The sequence below is a fragment of the Heterocephalus glaber genome, unplaced genomic scaffold (assembly GCF_053883595.1).
Source record: "Heterocephalus glaber isolate CG9 unplaced genomic scaffold, H.glaber_assembly_v1.0 deba00001613, whole genome shotgun sequence".
In the NCBI taxonomy this organism is placed as follows: domain Eukaryota; kingdom Metazoa; phylum Chordata; class Mammalia; order Rodentia; family Bathyergidae; genus Heterocephalus; species Heterocephalus glaber.
This window is the reverse complement of record NW_028258384.1, coordinates 7,605,549-7,626,903: the sequence shown is the minus strand read 5'-3', so window position 1 is coordinate 7,626,903 and position 21,355 is coordinate 7,605,549. Positions and strand designations below refer to the sequence as shown.

Here is a 21,355-nt window from a genome sequence, read left to right as displayed (position 1 = left end):
TTCACTGTTCATCTCATGTGCCTGTCTAAGCTGTTTTGCAAACAATAGAAAGCAGCTTTACAAATCTGAATGTTACTGTTCTTTTTGCAGTGTACACCTCATTTTCAATAATATTAGTGTACATCAATATCATGTGCACAATTTCTCTGAAGATGATTTAAAAATGAATTATGAGTTGCAAAATCCACCATGTTCCTGAAATTTATAGTAAAATAGGCCTCTTGTTAGAAACCTTCTGAAGCTGGGTACAGTAACAATTGCCTGTAATTCCAGCATTTGGCAGGCCCTAAGGCATGAGGAGTGTGAGATTGAAGCCAGTCCAATCTATATTGTGAGAAATTTTCTCAAAAACAAAACAATAAAGAAAAATTAATAATAAGAAAGAAATCTTCTGGGAGCTTTTGGAGTCTTCTGTATTTTTTTCTAATATACAAACATAATTGAACATCTTCCTTATAAAGACATACTGAATTCAGCTGAGGTTTCATCTTGCTGTCACTTATTACTACATACTAAAGTCCTATAGTATTATTTAAGTTGTGAAAGAGGAAAACTTAGGAAATATTTGAAGGTCTCAGACTGAGACCATTAAGAAGAGAAAATCCATTTGTACTTGAACATGTCAAGGAGATATTCTTGCAGTTGCTATCCAGCTATGGTGTGTATACAAAGTGCAGTCAAGTTTATTGAGAAATAGGAAAGGAGAGAATAAATAATTGAGGAAGAATTTTGAATGAAATTACAAAAAAATTTTTGGCTCAGTAGTTTTATTTATAGGGAGTCCAGCTAAGAAGAAAATTCTGAAAAAGTAAATACACTCTGTTGAAATCAGTGATGGCTATTAATCACTCATTAATATGCTCTTTCACAGCATCTGAAATCGATAATTGCAATTGTCAGGGAGAGCTCAGAATCTTAACAGATAAATAACAGTGAAATCATGAAAACAATATAAACTAGAGAAACCTGTGAACATATGAAGAAAGTTTAATAATTTAAAAAATGAAAAATAAATATAAAGACACTTGTTATTAGTTTTTACTAAATTTAAGTTCAAATGGAGTTCTATAACTGGGTGTTTTGAAAAATCGTGCACATTTGAGAATGCATTTTAGCTTTACTATCAAAGAATAAAGCAACATGAAAGTTGAGGCTTATCCTTTAATTTTGTCATCACTGATATACATAAAATTTGAAATAGAAGTATCTAAGGTATAGTACCACCAAAATTTTACATGAATCTAATTAAAATAAATCAAGTGATACACATGGTTTTCTCAAATTAAGTAAAATTAAGTTGGAAATTTCATTCAGCTGTTAAATAAATTATTTTAAGGGAGTATCTTAGACTACTGCACTGTCTTATGGAAGACATATGTCTATTCAGAGCTATATGTCTCTTGAGATATGGCTAATAAGCAGGTTTGCTTATGTCTGGTTTATTTCAAATTACTACCTCCTTAATTAATACATTTTTAAGACCTCATTGATTATTCTTTTTAGAAAAGTATAGGCTTTTTCAAGAAAATTATAGCATTAAAAAATCTACTCCATGGTGCTTTTGCATGTGAGTTTGAGGGGAAGATTGCTCTACTTATTTTATAAATAAATCCATCTTAACCAAAAATTTGTTATTTTATGTCTTAGGACAAAGTTGTTGCTGTTCAGTTTTGTAACAATGGAGACAGGTAATTATGTCATACATATTTATGTAAACAGACGTTTGAAGTTTTTCTACTGTTTCCTTATAACTGACTACCTATACTGTAGTTATCTTATTTCTCTTTATTCACATAATTTCAAAACACTTGTCTGTCTTTCATCACATTTTTACGCATCCCTTATAAATTCTCAACTAAGTAGCAACCATATGCTATCTTTTCTTCCTTACAGAATACTTTTTAAATTTTATTCATTCAATTTCTTTTTTTAAATTCTTTTATTGGTACATTTTAGGTATACAATACATTTACATTTATCATTGGGTGCTTGTACCTGTACATGATGTATCTTGGTTCTTATTTTTTTCCCCATTACCTGTGCGCCCTTCACCCCCTCCGCCCTTCCCTATTTACATAGATTTCATTTCCATTTTTTTTTCTTCTCATAATTTTTCCTTTCCCCTTCCCCTCCCACCACCCCTACACCTTTGGACCTTTTAATATTTCAAACTATCAGTTATTCATTTTAATCATTTTAATCCTTATTTACACTTTCAGTTTCTCCCACCTTAGTCAAGAATGGCATTGTTTGAACTATGCACCTCTGCCAGATCAACACTGTTGTGTTCAGAAGTCTTTAGTGTTTCCTTCTTTCTGTGTCTGGAATACAATTCAGATTTTTAAACCTGGCATTCAAAAATCTCTACAATTTAAACTTACATTCTCTTCCCATCTCCCTACAAATTCATCGACCCAAGCCTAATTGATTTATGTGTTGTTCCTGTCACATCCCATGTATATTATCTCATCCATTCCTTAAAAGATTTTTTTTTTTTTTGGCAGTGCTAGGGGTCAAACTAAGGGCTTTAAATGCACACTACTCAAATCCTCTACCACTGAGCCATACCTTCCTAGCTCATCCATTCCTTTACTTAGGCATATCATTCCCCTATCCACTTTTTCATTCTCTTCAATGTCTTACCCCCTCTTCTCCTTTCATTTTCTCTGTTCTCTTATTCCCTTTTGTCTAAGTTCTGTCTTCTTTTTAAGGTTCATACCATATTGAAACCTTTGCTCAGTGCTACAACTTTATTTATATATCTTGACTTCCTTTGAATATTTGCATCAATTATCTCTACTATTCATATGATATATATATTTCCTATATCTGTGAACTCAGAAATTATATACAGATAGCTGTGGACCCTCTAAAATATCTGATCCCAAAAAGGTTGATAATTTTTCCTGTTCTAAATTTTGACCCAGAATGGATTTAAAATTTTAACCACTTAAGCTTAAGTTTGTATCTGTATGTATAAGGACTTTATGTTGGTGACTGCTTTATTTTAAAAATGTATTGGGCTGTGAGTGATTACAGTGATGAATTTTTTCATCTTTATTAAATGGAAGAGTGGCAAGAATGAAATGAATTACAAAATGATGTCTATATTAAAAATGATAAAACCTTCAAATCAATTTTAATATTGACTTAACTGTATTGAGTTATATACTTTAAGTTTTGTAGGGCTGCTATTTTTTCATACTAAAGGAATAGGAATTTAAGAAGAAACCATGTTTTCTTAATTATTTATGTGACAAATTAACAAATCACAATATGTCTAATTAAACTAAATACAACAATATCCATAGAAGTGTATACATATATGTGTGTGTAGACCTGTATGTATAGAAGTTTCTAAGTTGCTTTTCACAAACTAGCATAACTCTATATATCAAAACTTTCCAAACACTGCACAAATGAACAAAATAAACTGGAACAATCATGCTTATAAAAGATAAAATAACCCTAAATATTTCAGAATTCAACATAAATTTCACTTCTGCTAAAGCATTCCCTGAGATAACTGGTTGTAGTTATTTGTAAATATGTTTCAAGATCATTTATTTTAAGTATGCAAAAATGGAAATATAAAAAATTATATACAAAAATTTAAAAAGCATATGAAACCTTCAAAATATGTAATCTAACATTAGATTTCTTTGTAAGGTAGGGATATAGATGATGGTACTTTTTGTTCATGCTTGAAATTTTTTGTACTTATTTCTGTTATACAAATAATGCATACTATTAAAATGTCAGAGAAATTAAATAAATAGTAAATTAAAATAACACTTTTTTCTTTCAGAATGAAAAGATAATGAAAAATTGTAATACCCAATATTTCCAAGTTTTTGGGAAAATAGACACTTTCCTATAGCTTTTCATGAGATTATAAATTGTTTAAAAAATAACTTGTAAAGGAAATGATTTGGCAGTGTGTATCAAAAGCTTTAAAAATGTGCCTACTGTAACTGAAAAGATATGCATAGGGTTGTAAAAAGACAAGTATAGAGATGTTCATCACAGCATTATTTGTAATGTTGGCTGGAAACTATATACTTATTAATGATTAGGAGATGGAGTAAATAAATTATGCTATATCCACATAGTTGAAAACTTATTAAAAGTGATGATATTTTTGTACTTGTAAACCATAGAAATAGATCCCTAGGGAAAAACATATGTAGTGTAGTTCTATTTTCTTTAGGGGAAAATATATAAATATATATTTGATATATATGAGTGTATTTAAGTCTGAAGGAATAGAAACTAAACAGTGACAAAATTGTGGATAAATGGGTATATTATTTTTAAATAACACCTTTATTGATATATAATTTACATAAAATGAAATTAAATGGGTTTTAGTATATTTGTGGGGTTATGCAACTATTACCACAGTTAATTTGAGAACATTTTCATCACTCTGTAAAGCCTGTACCAGTGATAGTCAAACTTTTAGAACTTTCAGTGATACAAACAGCCTGCTGCAGCATGCATACTATAGGTTCCCCACCACTGGCCTATATCCTTTAATTATCAACTCTCCAACCCTCCAATCCCTCTTTTTCCAGCTCTGGGAAACCATTAAGTTACTTTTTGTCTTTATAATTATGTTTATTCAGGAACCATAAATATTGCAATGTGTATCATTGTTTCATTCCTTGTAATTACAGAATAATAGTCCATTGTATGGCTATTAACATATTGTTTGTCCATTTATTCATTGATAGACATTTGAGTTGTTTCTACTTTTTGGCTAATGATGAATAACCTGCCATGAATATTAACGCACATATTTTTCTGTGTGTTTATGTTTTTTATTGCCTTTGAGTATGTAACTGAGAATATAATTTCTGAGTCATATGGTAAGTTTATTTTTGGCTTTTTGAGGAACTACTAAACTGTTTTCCAAAGTGATTGCATCATCTTACGTTCTCCCTAGTAGTGTATGAAGGTGAACATATTACTTTTATAATAAAAAAGTGATTGATTCTCATTTTAGAAAAAAGTAACCAAGATGACTTTTAAATTTTTCTTTCTAGTTTAAGATTTGTTAGTGGAAGTAGAGATGGAACAGCAAGAATTTGGCAATACGAGCAACAAGAATGGAAGAGTATAGTGCTAGATATGGCTACTAAAATGAGTAGGTAAGAATGGATATTAGATATTTCAGTGGTTCTTATGTGACACATTATCTTTTTATATTGAATTATATTTAATAATAAACATGAAATATCTTTTTACATTAGTAAGGAGTTTAAGTTAATTGATAGATGTGAAGTTTGCATCTGTATTCAGTCTTTAAGTATGTTTTGCTGTTGATTGCTAAAATTCTACTCTACTGTGACCCTAAGATCTGTGTTTTACTGATTCTCATATAGTCATTCTTTGCCTTAATTTTCCATAGGTCATGTTTTCTATCTGTACTATTGACTTTGAGGGTTGTCCCTATTAAATATTATAATATGTTTAACTTTTTCTTTAATTTTACTGAGAATTCCTTTATTAATTTATTTTGTTAGCATCCCAAATTAAACATTGTATATACACTTAAACAGCATCTTTTTTTGTCATCTTCACTGTTGATTAAAAGATATATAATTTTCTCTTTGTGATAATATAATTTTTTAGGTTTGATCTTTCGGTTATTATTATAACAATATAGAACTGACTTGGTAGTCATAGCCGACACTTATTAATGTTATATTATTCAGTTAAATCAGAAGTTACTGAATTTCCTATTGCTTTTTATAAGACTAGCTTTTTGAAAAATTAACATTTAAGGGAATAGAGTGGCTATTATGCATTTTCATATTTTCTGATAACCAACATAACCTTGTATTTTATTTTTCAAGGTATTTGTAGATTTCTTTCTGGGTTTACTGGTATTTTTTTTGGGGGGGAGGGGGTTCAAATAACTATTTACCTACCACATTTTTGACATATTGAGGTCTTTTTACTTGCAGAAATAAAGTCATGGTTTTTGTCCTATGCAGGTACATTGTTTAAATATCTTGCACAATTAAATGTATAGTTTAGTATTTTTTTTGTCTAAACAGTTGCGTGTTCCTGGAAAAATTATATCATAATTTGCTATTTTGTATGTACTGTTTCAAAAAATTTGTGAAGTATAAATACTATAAATTGTCTTCTTTAGGAATAATTTGCCATCTGGAGAAGACAAAGTTACTAAACTAAAGGTGACTATGGTAGCCTGGGATCGCTATGACACTACAGTTATTACTGCAGTGAACAATTTCCTTTTGAAAGTTTGGAATTCTTTCACAGGGCAGCTTCTTCATTCTTTATCCGTAAGTATTAATTTTTAGAGTCATTAAAATGGGCAAGTACTGAAGGTGTAGTTCAGTGGTAGCATGTGTGAGCCTTACCTAGCATGCATGAGGCTTTGAGTTTGATCCACAGCACTGCAAAAAAAGAAAAAAACAGTATCTTATTCTGGGTTTGCTGTGGTATAGTGGCATGTACCTGTAGTCCTAGCACTCAGGAAGCTGCGATGTGAGGATCCCTTGAGCCCAGAGGTTCTAGACCACCATACGCAACATAAAAAATAAATAAATAAAAGATGAAAAATCATATTATTCCAGGAGACATAAAATTTAAATTTGAATTTCCTCTCTATGACTTACTAGTTTTTGGAGAAGTAATTATTTGAAGTCCATTCCTGCAAAATAGGGCTGACATAAAGTATATCACTAAAAGCAGATGCCAAATTTTTTCAAGATCATTTCTAAGTCTAATCCAGTATTTATTGGTTATTACAGTATGCAGTCAAAAATATATGTTAATTTGTTTTTAACAAGTATTAGGATTTCTCATTGTTAATGTTTTAGAGATATTCTGTATACTGTATTCTACCTTTAATGATTAGTTTATGTAAGAAGTAGAGGTAAGAGGAAGAAGTAGAAAAAGGTACATTTTCTTTTTAAAATGTATTTGTCTTAGTAAAAGACTGCAGTGTTTGTTGTATGAAAAGTTGATAGGATCAATATAATCATATGAGTAGTGTTGATGTTTGTCACTTTAACTGGGTAAGGATTGGCTCCAGATTGTATTCCATTTAAAACCTTTATTTCCTATCTGCTTCAATTATCAATTCATAAGCATTTCAAGAGAAAGCCAAATGATTGTCATATGGTTTATAAAGTAGTAATAGGATTCAAAATAAAAATTCAACTCAATTTTCTTTGTAGTATACCATGATGTCATCTTTGTAGAGATAATCTTAGCCAAAGGCTTGCACGGTTTCTAAAGATTTGTTTGGTTTGAGGAGAATTTGAATTTATTTTTCCTATACTTCCCAAGTCCTTTTTCTTACAGAAAACCCTAACTCTGTTAGTCAAGTTTTAGCTTCTTCCTTTTATCTCTTGAGCTAATGCTTCTCTCATTCTGACTTTCCCTATTTCATAATAAAAGTTTTTTTTTAACATGTTTGAAGAAACATGTACTATTTGCTTGACTCTTTATTAGAAAATATTTGTCTAAAACAACACACTCCAGTGGAAATATAATCCACATATGTAATGTTAATTTTTCTAGTGGCCATGAACAAGTAAAATCTAAGTTTAATAGTTCATTTAACCTGATCTATCTAAAATACTAGCATGGAAACATGTAATTAATATAGAAATTATTAAACAATTTGACTTTTTCCATGCTAAATCTTTGAAATGTGGTATTTTACACTTACAGAACCTCTGACTTTGATCTAGCCACTTTTCAAATGCTTAATTAGTCACATGTGGCTAATAGCTATTACTATTAGATAATGCAGGTCTCTATCTCTAAAAGTCACAATTTCAGGGGTGCTTATACCTATTGGTTTTATAAATCTTTGCAAAATTCTGTCTTAACAAGTTGCTTAATTTAGAGTCATATTTAGTGGTGCTTTTCCAAGGGGCTGACTCCTGGATTTTCTGTTTTCACTAAATTTTAATTAAAGAAATTTTAGAACGGGTATTTAATCATTGTAACAGACAAATCTATTTAGTTTTGGTATAGTTCTTATATTTCAGTTGTAACAATTTGGGTATGTGTGTCTCAGTAGTGTGTAAAGTTTTTCTGTATAGCAAATGCTTTTTGAATATCAACTATGTATGTAGCACTGGGATAGGTATTGGGAATAAATAGTAAATTGAACAGTCCCATCCTGCTGGAATTTGCAGCCTATTAAGCAATTAAACACTTTTAATCAGATAAGTCCTAAGAATGAAAGTAAAAGTTACATCAATATAAGCTTCTAACAGGTAACCAAGTATGATCTGGAAAAGTTAAAGAAGACTTCCTGAGGAAGTGAAGTTTGGGTTAAAATTTGAAAGAGAAATAAAAAATTTCTCTGGTCACAATTTAAGTCACCTCCTTGATTAGGCTTTCCCTTATCAAATACTCCAAGATGGCCTGCCAATCTTTGTTTTAATACATCATCTTGCTTTTTTTCATCACTGGTTTTCACTACCTAATATTTTCCTGTTACTTTTCTTGTTTCTTTATTTACTTGCAGTTTTTACCTGGTAGGTTGTCAGTGTATACTTGGGGAAATTATATAAGTGAGGGAATTGAAAGGTGCTTCCAGCAATACAAACTGCGGTCTTGAGGTCCAGGGAGCTGAAAAAAGACAATTTGGCCATAGGACAGAGAACAGAATGTGTTACCAGTTAAGACTGGAGAAGTAGATAAGGGCCAGACCATTCAGACCTTGTAGCTTATATTATATGACCTGAAGGAAACCATTAAATGATTTAAAGCAGAAAAAGTAAGACTTAATTTGATTTATTTTTAAATATAAACAATTTTGTAATTTAAAAATTTAGCAATTTTGACTACAGTAGAGAGAATGTTTGGGATAGGTAAGAGTAACTGCAGATAGATTGTTAGAGTTTGTGATAATAGCCAGGATGAGTCATAATAATAATTTAGATTTGTATGCTGGTGGTAAATAGAAGTGTGGTTAATAAATATAAGTATGGCACATGATAAATCTTAAGATATTCTGATTTTGACTAGCTTTTATTCCCCATGATCAAGTGACTGTCCTAAACCATGTGAACACAGTGGAAAATTTTGTTTAAATGACCTTTTTCCCCAATGTACAGTGAAATACTTATGTCATTGTCATTTGAGTGAACAGAGTAACTTTATGTTTTACTAGTTAGGACACAAAATATTTGCTATATCAAACTGATTATTGAACTAGGGACTTTGTGATATAGCATAGAAAGCACTAGTCACTGGGAAAGCATTAGTCATTAGGAAGATGTTTTTGTAACCTTTGAGTAGCTATGATATTTATTGCAATGAGATTTTACCTACTCATCTTAACACTAACTTTGAGCCAGTCTGTGGTTTTTTTAATAGGTCATCTTTTGTGCATAATGGTAACATGGTAGGATACTCTATTTTATTTGTGGTTTTTAAAAATGTTATTATTTTCTTTAGTATATATTCTCAATGTATAATAAATACATTCATCTGGGAAATTGGTACATATACATAGAGTATCTTAACCCTTTTTCTTCCCTTTCTTCTCTATCCTTCCCATCTCCTCTTATTCCCTTGCCCCTTTCTCATCTCCAAAGTCTATCTCCCTGTTTCTTATCATCTATCTTTTATTTTGCTCCTTAAATTATTTATACTTTGGGTTTCTCATGAAAGAGAAACCATGTGATATTTAACCTTCTGTGTCTCATTTCATTTAGCATTATGCTTTCAAGGTACATCTATTTTCCTACAGATGACTCAAATTTATCCTTCTTCATGATTGAGTAGTACTTAATTTTGCATATATACATATCAGTTTCTTTATCCATTCATCTGTTGATAGGCTACCTATATAAGCTACTTCCAAGATTTATCCATTACAATTTGTCCTGCTATAAATGTGGGTATGCATGTATCAATGTAATATAGACTCTTTTGGGAAGATACCCAGCAGAAGTATAGCTGGGTCAAATGGAATCTCTGTAATTTAGTTTCCTGAAGAATCACCATACTGATTTCTTTAGTGGTTCCACTAGATTACATTCCTACCAACAATTTAGAGTGATTCCTTTTGCCTCGCAGACTGTGAGCATCTGTTGGTTTTTGAGTTCTTGATGATAGTCATTCTTTCTTGAGTAAATGAAATCTCAGTCTTGTTTTGATTGCATTTCTCTAATGACCAAAGATGCCAAACACTTTTTCATGTGCCCATTGGCCATTTGTACTTCTTTTGAGAAGTGTTTATTCATTTCAGTTGCTCATGTTTTGATTGTTTTTTTATTTTTGAGGGTCTAATTTTTTGGAATTTTTTTGTAGCATAATCTTTACTATTTTGTCTTGTGTTTTATGTTGGTTTTAAAACCTTTAAATAAAATAAAAAACATTCTTTGTTCTTAGTTCTGAATCAGCCTTGTCTTGGAGTCATTTTGGCTTGATATCTCCTGGTCTCAGGTCTCTTATATTGATATATCTTCATTTATTGAAAATAAAGCATATAATTTCATATAGGTTTTTAAAATTAATTTTCTTAGCAGAAAATCTATTTTTCAGATAACGTGTTAAATCTATTTTTCAGATAATGTGTTAAATGGAAACCCCAAGTCTAACACAGATATTTAAAGCAGAGTGTCTGTGTTTTCTTAACAGAGTCTTTTTTTTTTTTTTTTGGTACCAGGGATCAAACTTGGGTCCTTGCACTTGCAAGGCAAGCGACGGAACCACTGAGCTAAATCCCCGGCCCTTCTGTGCTTTCTTTGAATGTATCGTGGGGTTACTCAAATAGAATTTGAATACCAATGGTAGAGAATGCTAAACAACAATGGTTTATCTGTTATGACTGTGGCAGGATTGAACTTTATGGAAAGATTTTGTTTCTCACTTTTTCTGGCTTTTTAAATAGCAGAATCCTAGAACTCCAAATTGTACTTCCAGGGCCTATATAATGAGAACTAAATACCTTTCTGGGTGTTCTATCTGTTGCATAATTTGTAAAATCAACAGTTGTGCTTTTAAAGAAGTCTAACTGAAGTTCATGTAGTGCCCATGTAGCAAATACTGTGAAATTGATATGCCTGAATTCATCTGAAATTGGTAGCATTTTCAGGTCTTTTTGGACAAAAAACCCAGATATTTCATTTTGCTTTTCATTTTTAATATTGACTTTATCACAGGGACATGATGATGAGGTATTTGTTTTGGAAGCACATCCATTTGATCAAAGAATATTACTTTCAGCGGGTCATGATGGAAACATTTTTATTTGGGACCTTGACCGGGGGACCAAAATTCGGAATTATTTTAACATGGTAAGACAATTTGTTTTCAGTTGATATTAAAACTGACTTCTCTTGTATGATAATTAGATAACTAATGTATACCTAGTACAAAGGAATCTCTTATCATGTATGTTTAAATTGGTAAAATAATTAAGAGAATGACCCAAGACCTGAGAATTAGGTCTTTCAGCGTGGCTCTGTTATTGTGGTGTTAGCATTTCCTCAATTGTGATCCTCAGCTCTAAAATCCTTAAACTTAATTTTATTAATTGTAGAATTTACCAAAATCGCAAAAGAGTAATGTTTAAGTTGTTATCCTAATTTATGAATAACAAAAGTTATTGCAGTACTTTTATCTGCCTCTTTATAGCCCATATGACTTAGTAATCAGAAAGTTGGTTGGCAAATAGATTTGGAGATATGGATGCTCTTAAGGTACATTTTATATAAATCATGGAAATCACTAATGAGCTATCTCTTCTCCCATAGAACATCATTCTCTGGTGATGCAAATAACAATATTCTCCTTTTTGGTGTCCTTCTTCTGTTAATGGTAGCTCTGACTTAACATTTCTAAACTGTTTGGCCTTTGAGCTTACTTCCAGAAGATTTATATAGATACAAAGCATTAATAATACCATTTTTGGGATGGTAAAATTGGTTTGTGTGTTCAATTCAGAATGGTTGTTTTGCTGGGGATGTAGCTCAGTGGTATAGTGTCTGCCTGGCAAGTGTGAGGTTCTGAGTTTGATCTGTGGTACCAAAAAAAAAAAGAATGGTTAATTTAAGTCTTAACTGCATTACAGTTTAAGATGTGAAAATAATATCTTGACTTTGCTAAGATAGTATCTTCGTCAGTTCAGTTGCATTTAAGTCTTTTAAATCTCCTCAGTCACCCATTTAGTATTCCACAAAATGTGACATTGCTAGCAATGATTGATTACATGCATAACAAATTGACTCTCCCCAATTTTACTCTGAGCTTACAAATTCAATAGAGCTCTGGCTCCAGAAGCCAGAGAGTACATTGGAAAGTTGATGCATCACAGAATTCAAGGTATTAGCAAGGAGAGGTTATCACTTACATATTATTATTATTATTATTATTATTATTATTATTATTATTTTGGTACTGGGGATCAAACTTGGGACCTTGCGCTTGGGAGGCAGGCACTGGAACCACTGAGCTAAATCCCCAGCCCTCCTACATATTATTTTTAAAACTACATTGAAGATGACATAAAAATGACTCCTCAATTTCAGATTGAAGGCCAAGGCCATGGTGCAGTGTTTGATTGTAAATTTTCACCAGATGGAAACCATTTTGCCTGCACAGATTCTCATGGGCATTTGCTGCTTTTTGGATTTGGATGCAGTAAATACTATGAAAAGGTTAGTATATTTAACTTTTGTTGTAGACTACAATTTGGTACTGTATCATTCATATTTTTTCAAGTCTCTGAGTTAATAAATAAGGGTTGTTATGTGTCAATAGATACAAAATTAAAAGTTGTCTTTCTCAGTAAAAGTTGTCTTTCTCCTTTATCACTGCCATAACATCTGGCTTGGTGGTGAACATCACTATTGAGATAAGATGATGATGATGTACATATAAAAATTTATTTATGAAATCCTGTGGCTTAGAACATATTCTATTCACAGAACTAAAGAAAACGATCCAAAAATTTATTTGGAAAAAGAAGAGATGTAGAATAGCAAAAGCAATTCTAGACAACAAAGACATGATGGGGTATCACAATCCCCAAAATGAAACCATACTACAAAGCCATTGTGATAAAAATAGCATGGTACTGGCAAAGAAACAGACCAGAGGATCAGTGGAATAGATTAGAAGATGCAGACACAACTTCAGACATACTCAGCCCCTCATCTTTGACAAAGGAGCCAAACACCCTCACTGGAGGAAAGATAGCCTCTTTAATAAATGGTGATGCTAAAACTAAATTTCAACCTGCCAGAGATTAAAAATAGACCTATATCTTTCACCATGCACTAAACTAAAATCGCAGTGGATCAACAAACTAAATATTAAAACAAAAACACTGAACTTGCTGGAAGATAGGTTGGGTAGAACTCTTGAAGACATTGGCATAGAAAGAGACTTCATAAACAAAACCTCAGTTGCACAGGAACTAGCACAGAGAATCAACAACTGGGATCTCATCTTATTAAAAAGCTTCTGCAAGAGTCACACGGAACACGCTGAATCAGCCCGCTGCAGACAGGCAGGTCTGAGCATGCCCTACCGAGGTCCCGAGTCACCTGGAAAACGCTGAATCACCCCGCTACAGACAGGCAGGTCTGCGCATGCCGTACCAAGATCCCGAGTCACACGAAACACACCGAATCAGCCCGCTGCAGACAGGCAGGTCTGCTCATGCCCTACCGAGGTCCCGAGTCCAAGGGAACACGCCGAATCAGCCCACTGCAGATAGGCAGGTCTGTGCATGCCCTACCAAAGTCCTGAGTCATGCAGAAGATGCCGAATCACCCCGCTGCAGACAAGCAGCCACCTGGATCCACACTACAAAGACACAGAGGACACCAGACCACCAGACCACGGTACTGAGTCCCGCTGCTCCCAGCCCAGAGGTAGGGGCTTCTGAGCCACCATCCTACTGCTCCTGGCCCAGAGGAAGGGGCTTCCGGGCCACCATCCCTCCCACCACTCCAGGCCCAGAGGTAGGGGCTTCTGGGCTGCCATCCCACTGCTCCTGGTCCAGAGTAAGGGGCTTCCCAGCCACCATCCCTCCCACTTCACCCAGCCCAGAGGAAAGGGCTTTTGGGCCACCTTCTGTTCCGCTGCTCCTGGCCCAGAGGAAGGGGCTTCTGGGCCACCATCCCTCCCACCACTCCCGGCCCAGAGGTAGGGACTTCTGAGCTGCCATCTCACTGCTCCTGGATCAGAGGAAGGGGCTACCGGGCCACCATCCATCCAGCTGCTCCCAGCCCAGAGGAAAGGGCTTTTGGGCCACCTTCTGTTCGGCTGCTCCTGGCCCAGAGGAAGGGGCTTCTGGGCCACCATCCCTCCCACCGCTCCAGGCCCAGAGGTAGGGACTTCTGGGCTGCCATCCCACTGCTCCTGGTCCAGAGTAAGGGGCTTCCCAGCCACCATCCCTCCCACTTCTCCCAGCCCAGAGGAAAGGGCTTTTGGGCCACCTTCTGTTCCGCTGCTCCTGGCCCAAAGGAAGGGGCTTCCGGGCCACCATCCCTCCCACCACTCCCGGCCCAGAGGTAGGGACTTCTGAGCTGCCATCTCACTGCTACTGGATCAGAGGAAGGGGCTTCCGGACCACCATCCCTCCCACTGCTCCCAGCCCACAGGACAGGGCTTTTGGGCCACCATCCCTACCGCTACTCCCAGCTCCTGTCCCACCTCTCCCAGCTCAGAGGAGGTAATCCATGCAGGTGTTAACAGCCCACCACCCCAGTTGAAATGAGAAGACACATAAATAAGTCGCAAAACCAGACTTCCAGATCACCTAGAGCAACCCCAAAGGGAAATGAGATGGAACACTCTGATACTCAACGACCTGGACCCACTGAACTGGCAACAAAAGGGGATCTGGAAAAAATGAAATCAGAAATAATTTCTCAGATAACAGGAGAAATTGTGCTCCTAGTGCACGACATGATTACTAAATCTAGAGAGGAGCTCAGGAACATGATGGAATCCCAACATAGGAAACAAATGGAATCCATAAAACAGATGCAAATAGATTTCCAGGAGATGAAAAACTCCATTGAAAGTCTACACAGCAGAATGAGCCAATGTGAGGGCAGAATGTCAGATATAGAAGATAAGATTTCAATTAATGACCAGAAAAAGCAAAATTGTTTCAAATTTATAAGGGAACATGAGAAATCAATCCAGCAGCTGCTAGATGATGCAAAGAAGAATAACATAAGACTGATTGGACTCAATGAAGAAATAGGAGAGAATGGAGATGATATAAAAAATCTCTTCATATAAATAATGGCAGAAAACTTCCCAAGCAGGGGAAAAGAACTTGACATACAGATAAGTGAGGCATATAGGACTCCAAATAGCTTTGATCAAAAAAAATCTATACATAGGCATATAATTGTTACGATTCCAGAAACTCAACAGAAGAACAAAGTTCTACAAGCAGAGAAAAGAAACAAATCACATACAAAGGAAAGCCCATCAGAATCACAACAGACTTCTCAACACAAACCATCAAGGCAAGAAGAGCTTGCAGCCACATATTCCAAACCCTCAAAGAAAACAGCCTCCAACCCAGATTGATGTACCCTGCAAAACTATCTTTCAAAATGGATGGAGAAATAAGATACTTTCATGACAAAGAGCAACTTAGGAACTTCGTGAATACCAAACCAGCACTCCAAAGAATTTTACACAATATCCTAGGAACAGACATTGAGGATCCCAACCCCAGGAAGCAAAGCAAAATGAGCCCATCTGGCATGACAAGAAATTAAATGTAAAGGGGGAGACCCCAACAAAAAAGAAAAAGTCATGGCAATGACAAGTCAATACGTTTCGGTTGTAGCCATCAATGTCAATGGTCTCAATTCACCAATTAAAAGAAATAGACTGGCAGAATGTGTCAAGAAGCAAAATCCAACAATATGCTGTATACAAGAAACACACTTAATTCAAAAGGAAACTCATAGACTGAAAGTTAAAGGGTGGAAAACAATATTCCATATGACAGGAACTCGAAAAAAGTCAGGAGTAGGTATCCTCTTTGCAGATCAAGTAGATTTCAAACCAACTCTGATTAAGAGAGACGAAGAAGGGCACTACATCCTTGTAAAGGGAACAATCCAAGAGGAAGAGATGACAATCATAAATATCTATGCACCAAACACTAGTGTACCCAACTATATAAAACAAATACTAATGGACATGAAAAGTCATATATGCACTAATACAATTGTAGTGTGGGACCTCAACACCCCACTGTCACAAATAGATCAACTAGACTAAAAATAAGTAATGAAATACTAGAACTCCATCGAATTCTTGAACAAATGAACTTAACAGATGTTTACAGAGTGTTCCACCTCACAAAATCAGAATACACATTCTTCTCAGCTGCACATGGGTCATTCTCCAAAATAGACCACATACTCACACATAGAACATGTTTAAGGAAGGGCAAAGGAATTGAAGTTATCCCCTGTATATTATCAGACCATAGTGCGATGAAATTGGAGATCCATAGGAAAAGAAACTCAAAAAATTGCATAAACACGTGGAAATTGAACAACACATTTCTGAATAACCAATGGGTCACAGAGGAAAGTAAAGAAGAAATCAGACAGTTCCTTCAATTAAATGACAATGACAGCACAACATATTGGAATCTATGGGACACAATGAAAGCAGTCTTACGAGGGAAATTCATAGCAGTGAATACACATATTAGGAAAACAGAACGAGCCCAATTAAACAACCTGATGCTGAACCTCAGGCTTCTAGAAAAAGAAGAGGACGACAACCCCAAAACTCATACAAGGGAGGAAATTATAAAGATCAGAGGAGAAATCAATGAAATGGAGACTAAGAGAATGATACAAAAAAGTAATGAATCCTAGAGTTGGTTCTTTGAAAGGATCAACAGAATTGACAAACCTTTAGCCAACCTTATCAGAAAAAGGAAAGAAAAGGCCCAAATCCATGTAATTAGGAATGAAAAGGGTGAAATTACAACAGACCCAGCAGAAATCCAGAGGATCATCAGTACCTCCTTCCAGAACCTATATGCCAATAAGATGGGCAACACAGAATAAATGGACAGATTCCTAGATACATATGAATTACCAAAGTTGAACGAAGAAGACCTAAAAATTCTGAACAACCCAATATCAACCAATGAAATGAAAAATGTAATTAAAAACTTATCAACTAAGAAAATCCCGGGCCCTGATGGCTTCAATGTTGAATTCTACAAGATATTTAGAGAGGAACTGCTGCCACTACTGTTTAAACTCTTCAATGAAATTGAAAGGGAAGCAATACTCCCAAATTCATTCCTGGAAGCAAGCATCACCTTGATCCCCAAAGCAGAGAAAGACCCAACCAAAAAAGAGAACTATAGTCCAATCTCACTAGTGAACATAGGTGCAAAAATCCTTAGTAAGATAATGACAATCAGAATGCAGAAGATCATCAAGAAGATCATACACCCTGATCAAGTGGGATTCATCCCAGGGAGGCAGGGATGGTTCAATATACAAAAATCAATCAGTGTAATACAATATATCAATAGAACCAAGGACAAAAAACCATTTGATTATCTCCATAGATGCAGAAAAAGCATTTGACAAAATCCAACATGCATTTATGATAAAAACCCTACAAAAATTGGAATAGATGGTCTCCAACTCAAACTGATAGAAGCCATCTATGAAAAACCAACAGCCAATATCATACTAAATGGTCAAAAACTGAAATCCTTCACACTAAAATCAGGAACAAGACAAGGATGTCCATTGTCACCACTCTTGTTCAACATAATTCTGGAAACATTAGCCACAGCAATTAGACAAGAGAAAGAAATAAAAGGAATAAAGATAGGAAATGAAGAAGTCAAATTGTCATTATTTGCTGATGACATGATACTCTATATAGAAGACCCCAAGAACTCCACCAAAAGTCTTCTAGACTTAATCAGCAAATTCAGTCAAGTAGCTGGTTACAAGGTCAACACACAAAAATCAATAGCTTTCCTCTACACCAATGACAGACTCACTGAGAGAGAAATAGGGCAAATAATTCCTTTCACAATAGCATCCAAAAAACTGAAATACCTAGGAATCAACCTAACAAAAGAAATCAAAGACCTCTTCTCTGAAAACTGTGGCACTCTGAAAAGAGAGATTGAAGATGATATCAGAAAATGGACAGACATTCCCTGCTCCTTGGTAGGAAGGATTCATATAGTGAAAATGGCCATACTTCCAAAACTGCTATATAGATTTAATGCAATTCCAATTGAGATCTCAGCAGCATACTTCAGGAACCTTGAGAAAACAATCCAAAAATTCATTTGGAGCAAGAAGAGACCCAGAATAGCAAAAGCAATTCTAGGTAACAGAGACATGGCAGGGATTATCACAATCCCCAACCTGCAACTAAACTGCAAAGCTACTGTGATAAAAACAGCATGGTACTGGCAAAGAAACAGACCTGAGGACCAGTGGAACAGATTAGAAGATGCAGAAACAACGCCAGACACACTTAGCCATCTCATCTTCGATAAAGGAGCCAAACACCCTCACTGGAGGAAAGATAGCCTCTTTAATAAATGGTGCTAGAAAAATTAGGCTTCAACTTGCCAAAGATTAAAACTAGACCTGTATCTCTCACCATGCACTAAACTAAAATCAAAATGGATTAAAAATCTAAATATTAAAATACAAACTCTGAACCAGTTGGAACAGAGGTTAGGTAGAACCCTTGAACACATCAGTATAAGAAAAGATTTTATGAACAAAACCTCAGTTGCCTGTGTACTAGCACAAACAATCAACACGTGGCATCTCTTATTAAAAGGCGTCTGCACAGCAAGAGAAACCACCAGCAGTGTGAAGAGACAACCCACAATGTGGGAAAAAATCTTCACCTGCTCTTCCCCAGACAAAGGTCTACTATATCGAATCTATAAAGAACTTAAAAAGATCAGACCTCCCAAATTTAAAGACCCAATCCAAAAATGGGCATCTGAAATGGACAGACATTTCTCAGACAAAGAAGTAGAAATAGCAAAGAAATACATGAAAAAATGTTCAACATCACTGGTCATTCGAGAGATGCAAATGAAAACAAGGCTGAGATTCCACTTCACTCCAGAAAGAATGGCTGCTATCATGAAATCAACCAATAACAAATGCTCGCAGGGCTGTGGGGAAAGAGGAACCCTGCTCCACTGCTGGTGGGAGTGTAGACTGGTGCAACCACTGTCGAAATCAGTATGGATATACCTCAAAGAACTAGGAGTGGAAGTCCCATTTGACCCCACTATTCCACTGCTGGGGATCTTCCCCCCAAAATTAAAAGAATCATACCACAGTGATATACATGCGCCCGTGTTCATAGCAGCACAGTTTGTCATAGCTAAAACTTGGAAACAGCCCAAATGCCCATCAACTGGAGACTGGATAAAGAAAATGTGTTTTTTTAATAACATGGAGTACTACTCAGTCATAAAAAATGAGAAATTAGTGACATTTATAGCTAAGTGGATGCACATTGAGGTGATACTCTTAAGTGAAATAAATAGGACACACATGTATAAATACCAAATTAGTTTCTGTGATGTCAGAAACTGAAAGTGTACATAAGGACTAAATGTATAATAGGCAATGTGAAATAGGAAGAAAAGGGGCAAAGGGGAAGGAAGTGGGAGGGCTAGGGGAAAGGATAGAAGGGAATGGGATTAATATGAGAAAATGGAAAAATAGGAACAAAATCTTTGTAAATAGGGAGGACTGGAGGGGTTGAAGGGCAGGCTGTTCAAGGGTGAAAAATAAGAACCAAGAGAGGCTATGTAAAGGTGCAAATTTCCAATGATCAATGTCATTATATTGTATACCTAAAATGTACCAATGATTAGAATGAATAATCGATAATGTAAAATAGGAAGAAAACGTCCAAAGGGGTAGGGGTAGTGGAAGGGGCAGGGGAAAGGAAAGGAGGAAAAGGAACAATGATGAGAAATGGAAAAAATGGAAGTAAAGTCTTTGCCAATAGGGTAGAGTGGAGGGCATGAAGGGAGGGCTAGGAATGGGAAAAAATAAGAACCAAGATGCATTATGTAAAGGTACAATTCCCAGTGAGAAATGTAATTGTGTTGTATACTACAATGTACCAATAAAAGAATTTAATAAAAAAAATAAATAAATAAATAAAATAAAAATAAAAAGCTTCTGCACTGCCAGAGAAACCACCAACAGAGGCAAGAGACAACCTACAAGGTGGTGAAAAATTTTTACCACCTGTTCCTCAGACAAAGGTCTACTATTTAGAATATATAATGAACTCAAAAAAATCAGACCCCCAAATATAAAGACCCAATGAAAAAATGGGCATCTGAAATGAACAGACATTTCTCAGACCAAGAAGTAAAAGCAGCAAACAAGTATATGAAAAAATGTTCAACATCACTCGTCATTCGAGAGATGCAGATGAAAAGAACGCTGAGATTCCTTCTCACTCCAAAAAGAATGACTGCTGTCAAGAAATAAACCAATAACAAATACTGGTGGTTTTGTGGGGAGAAAGGAACCCTTCTTAATTGTTGGTAGTAGTACAGACTGGTGCAACCACTGTGGAAATCAGTATGGAGATACCTCAAAGAACTAGGATTAGATGTCCCATTTGACCCAGCTATTTCTTCTCTGGGTATCTTCCCAAAAGCATTAATAGAATCATACCACAGCGATATATGCACCCCCATGTTTATAGCGGCCCAGTTTGTAATAGCTGAAACTTGGAAACAGCCCCATTGCCCATCAACTGGAGACTGGATAAAGAAGATGTCGTTTTTTAATAAAATGGTGTACTACTCAATCATAAAGAACTAGAAACTAGAGATATTTATAGCTAAGTGGATGCACATTGAGGTCATACTCTTAACTGTAATAAATAGGACACACATGTATAAATACCAAATAGTTTTCTGGTTTGAGAAACAAAGTGTTAATAAGAATGAAAATGTATAATAAAGTGAAATAGGAAGAACAGGTTTAAAGGGGAGGAGGAAGTGGGAGGAGTAGGGGAAAGGAAAGGAGAAAGAAAAAATATGAGAAAAGGAAAAAATGGAAACAAAGTCTTTGTAAATAAGGAGGGTGGAAGGGATGAAGGGATGGCAGGGGATTGGGGAAAAAATAAGAACCAAGATACATCATGTAAAGGTACAGATTCCCATTAATGAATGTTATACTGTATACCTAAAATATACCAATAAACTTAATGAAAAAAAAGAATATATTCTATTCTGTGGTCCAGGTGTAATAGGAGTAACTTAACCGTATTGTATCCTCTTTATGATAAATTGGGAACAAAT

At 35.0% G+C, this 21,355-nt stretch overlaps 1 protein-coding gene across 4 annotated transcripts in view; it reads left to right on the top strand.

The window, feature by feature from the left end:
• The window catches only part of Brwd3 (bromodomain and WD repeat domain containing 3), a 223,662-nt gene that overhangs the window by 146,109 nt on the left and 56,198 nt on the right, over positions 1–21,355 (top strand). For all 4 annotated transcript variants that reach the window (XM_087196614.1, XM_087196615.1, XM_087196613.1 and 1 more), the window contains 5 exons: positions 1,648–1,688; positions 5,049–5,153; positions 6,164–6,317; positions 11,172–11,306; positions 12,540–12,668. In XM_087196614.1, the coding sequence (XP_087052740.1) occupies positions 1,648–1,688; positions 5,049–5,153; positions 6,164–6,317; positions 11,172–11,306; positions 12,540–12,668 (564 nt within the window). The remainder of the gene's footprint in view (positions 1–1,647; positions 1,689–5,048; positions 5,154–6,163; positions 6,318–11,171; positions 11,307–12,539; positions 12,669–21,355) is intronic.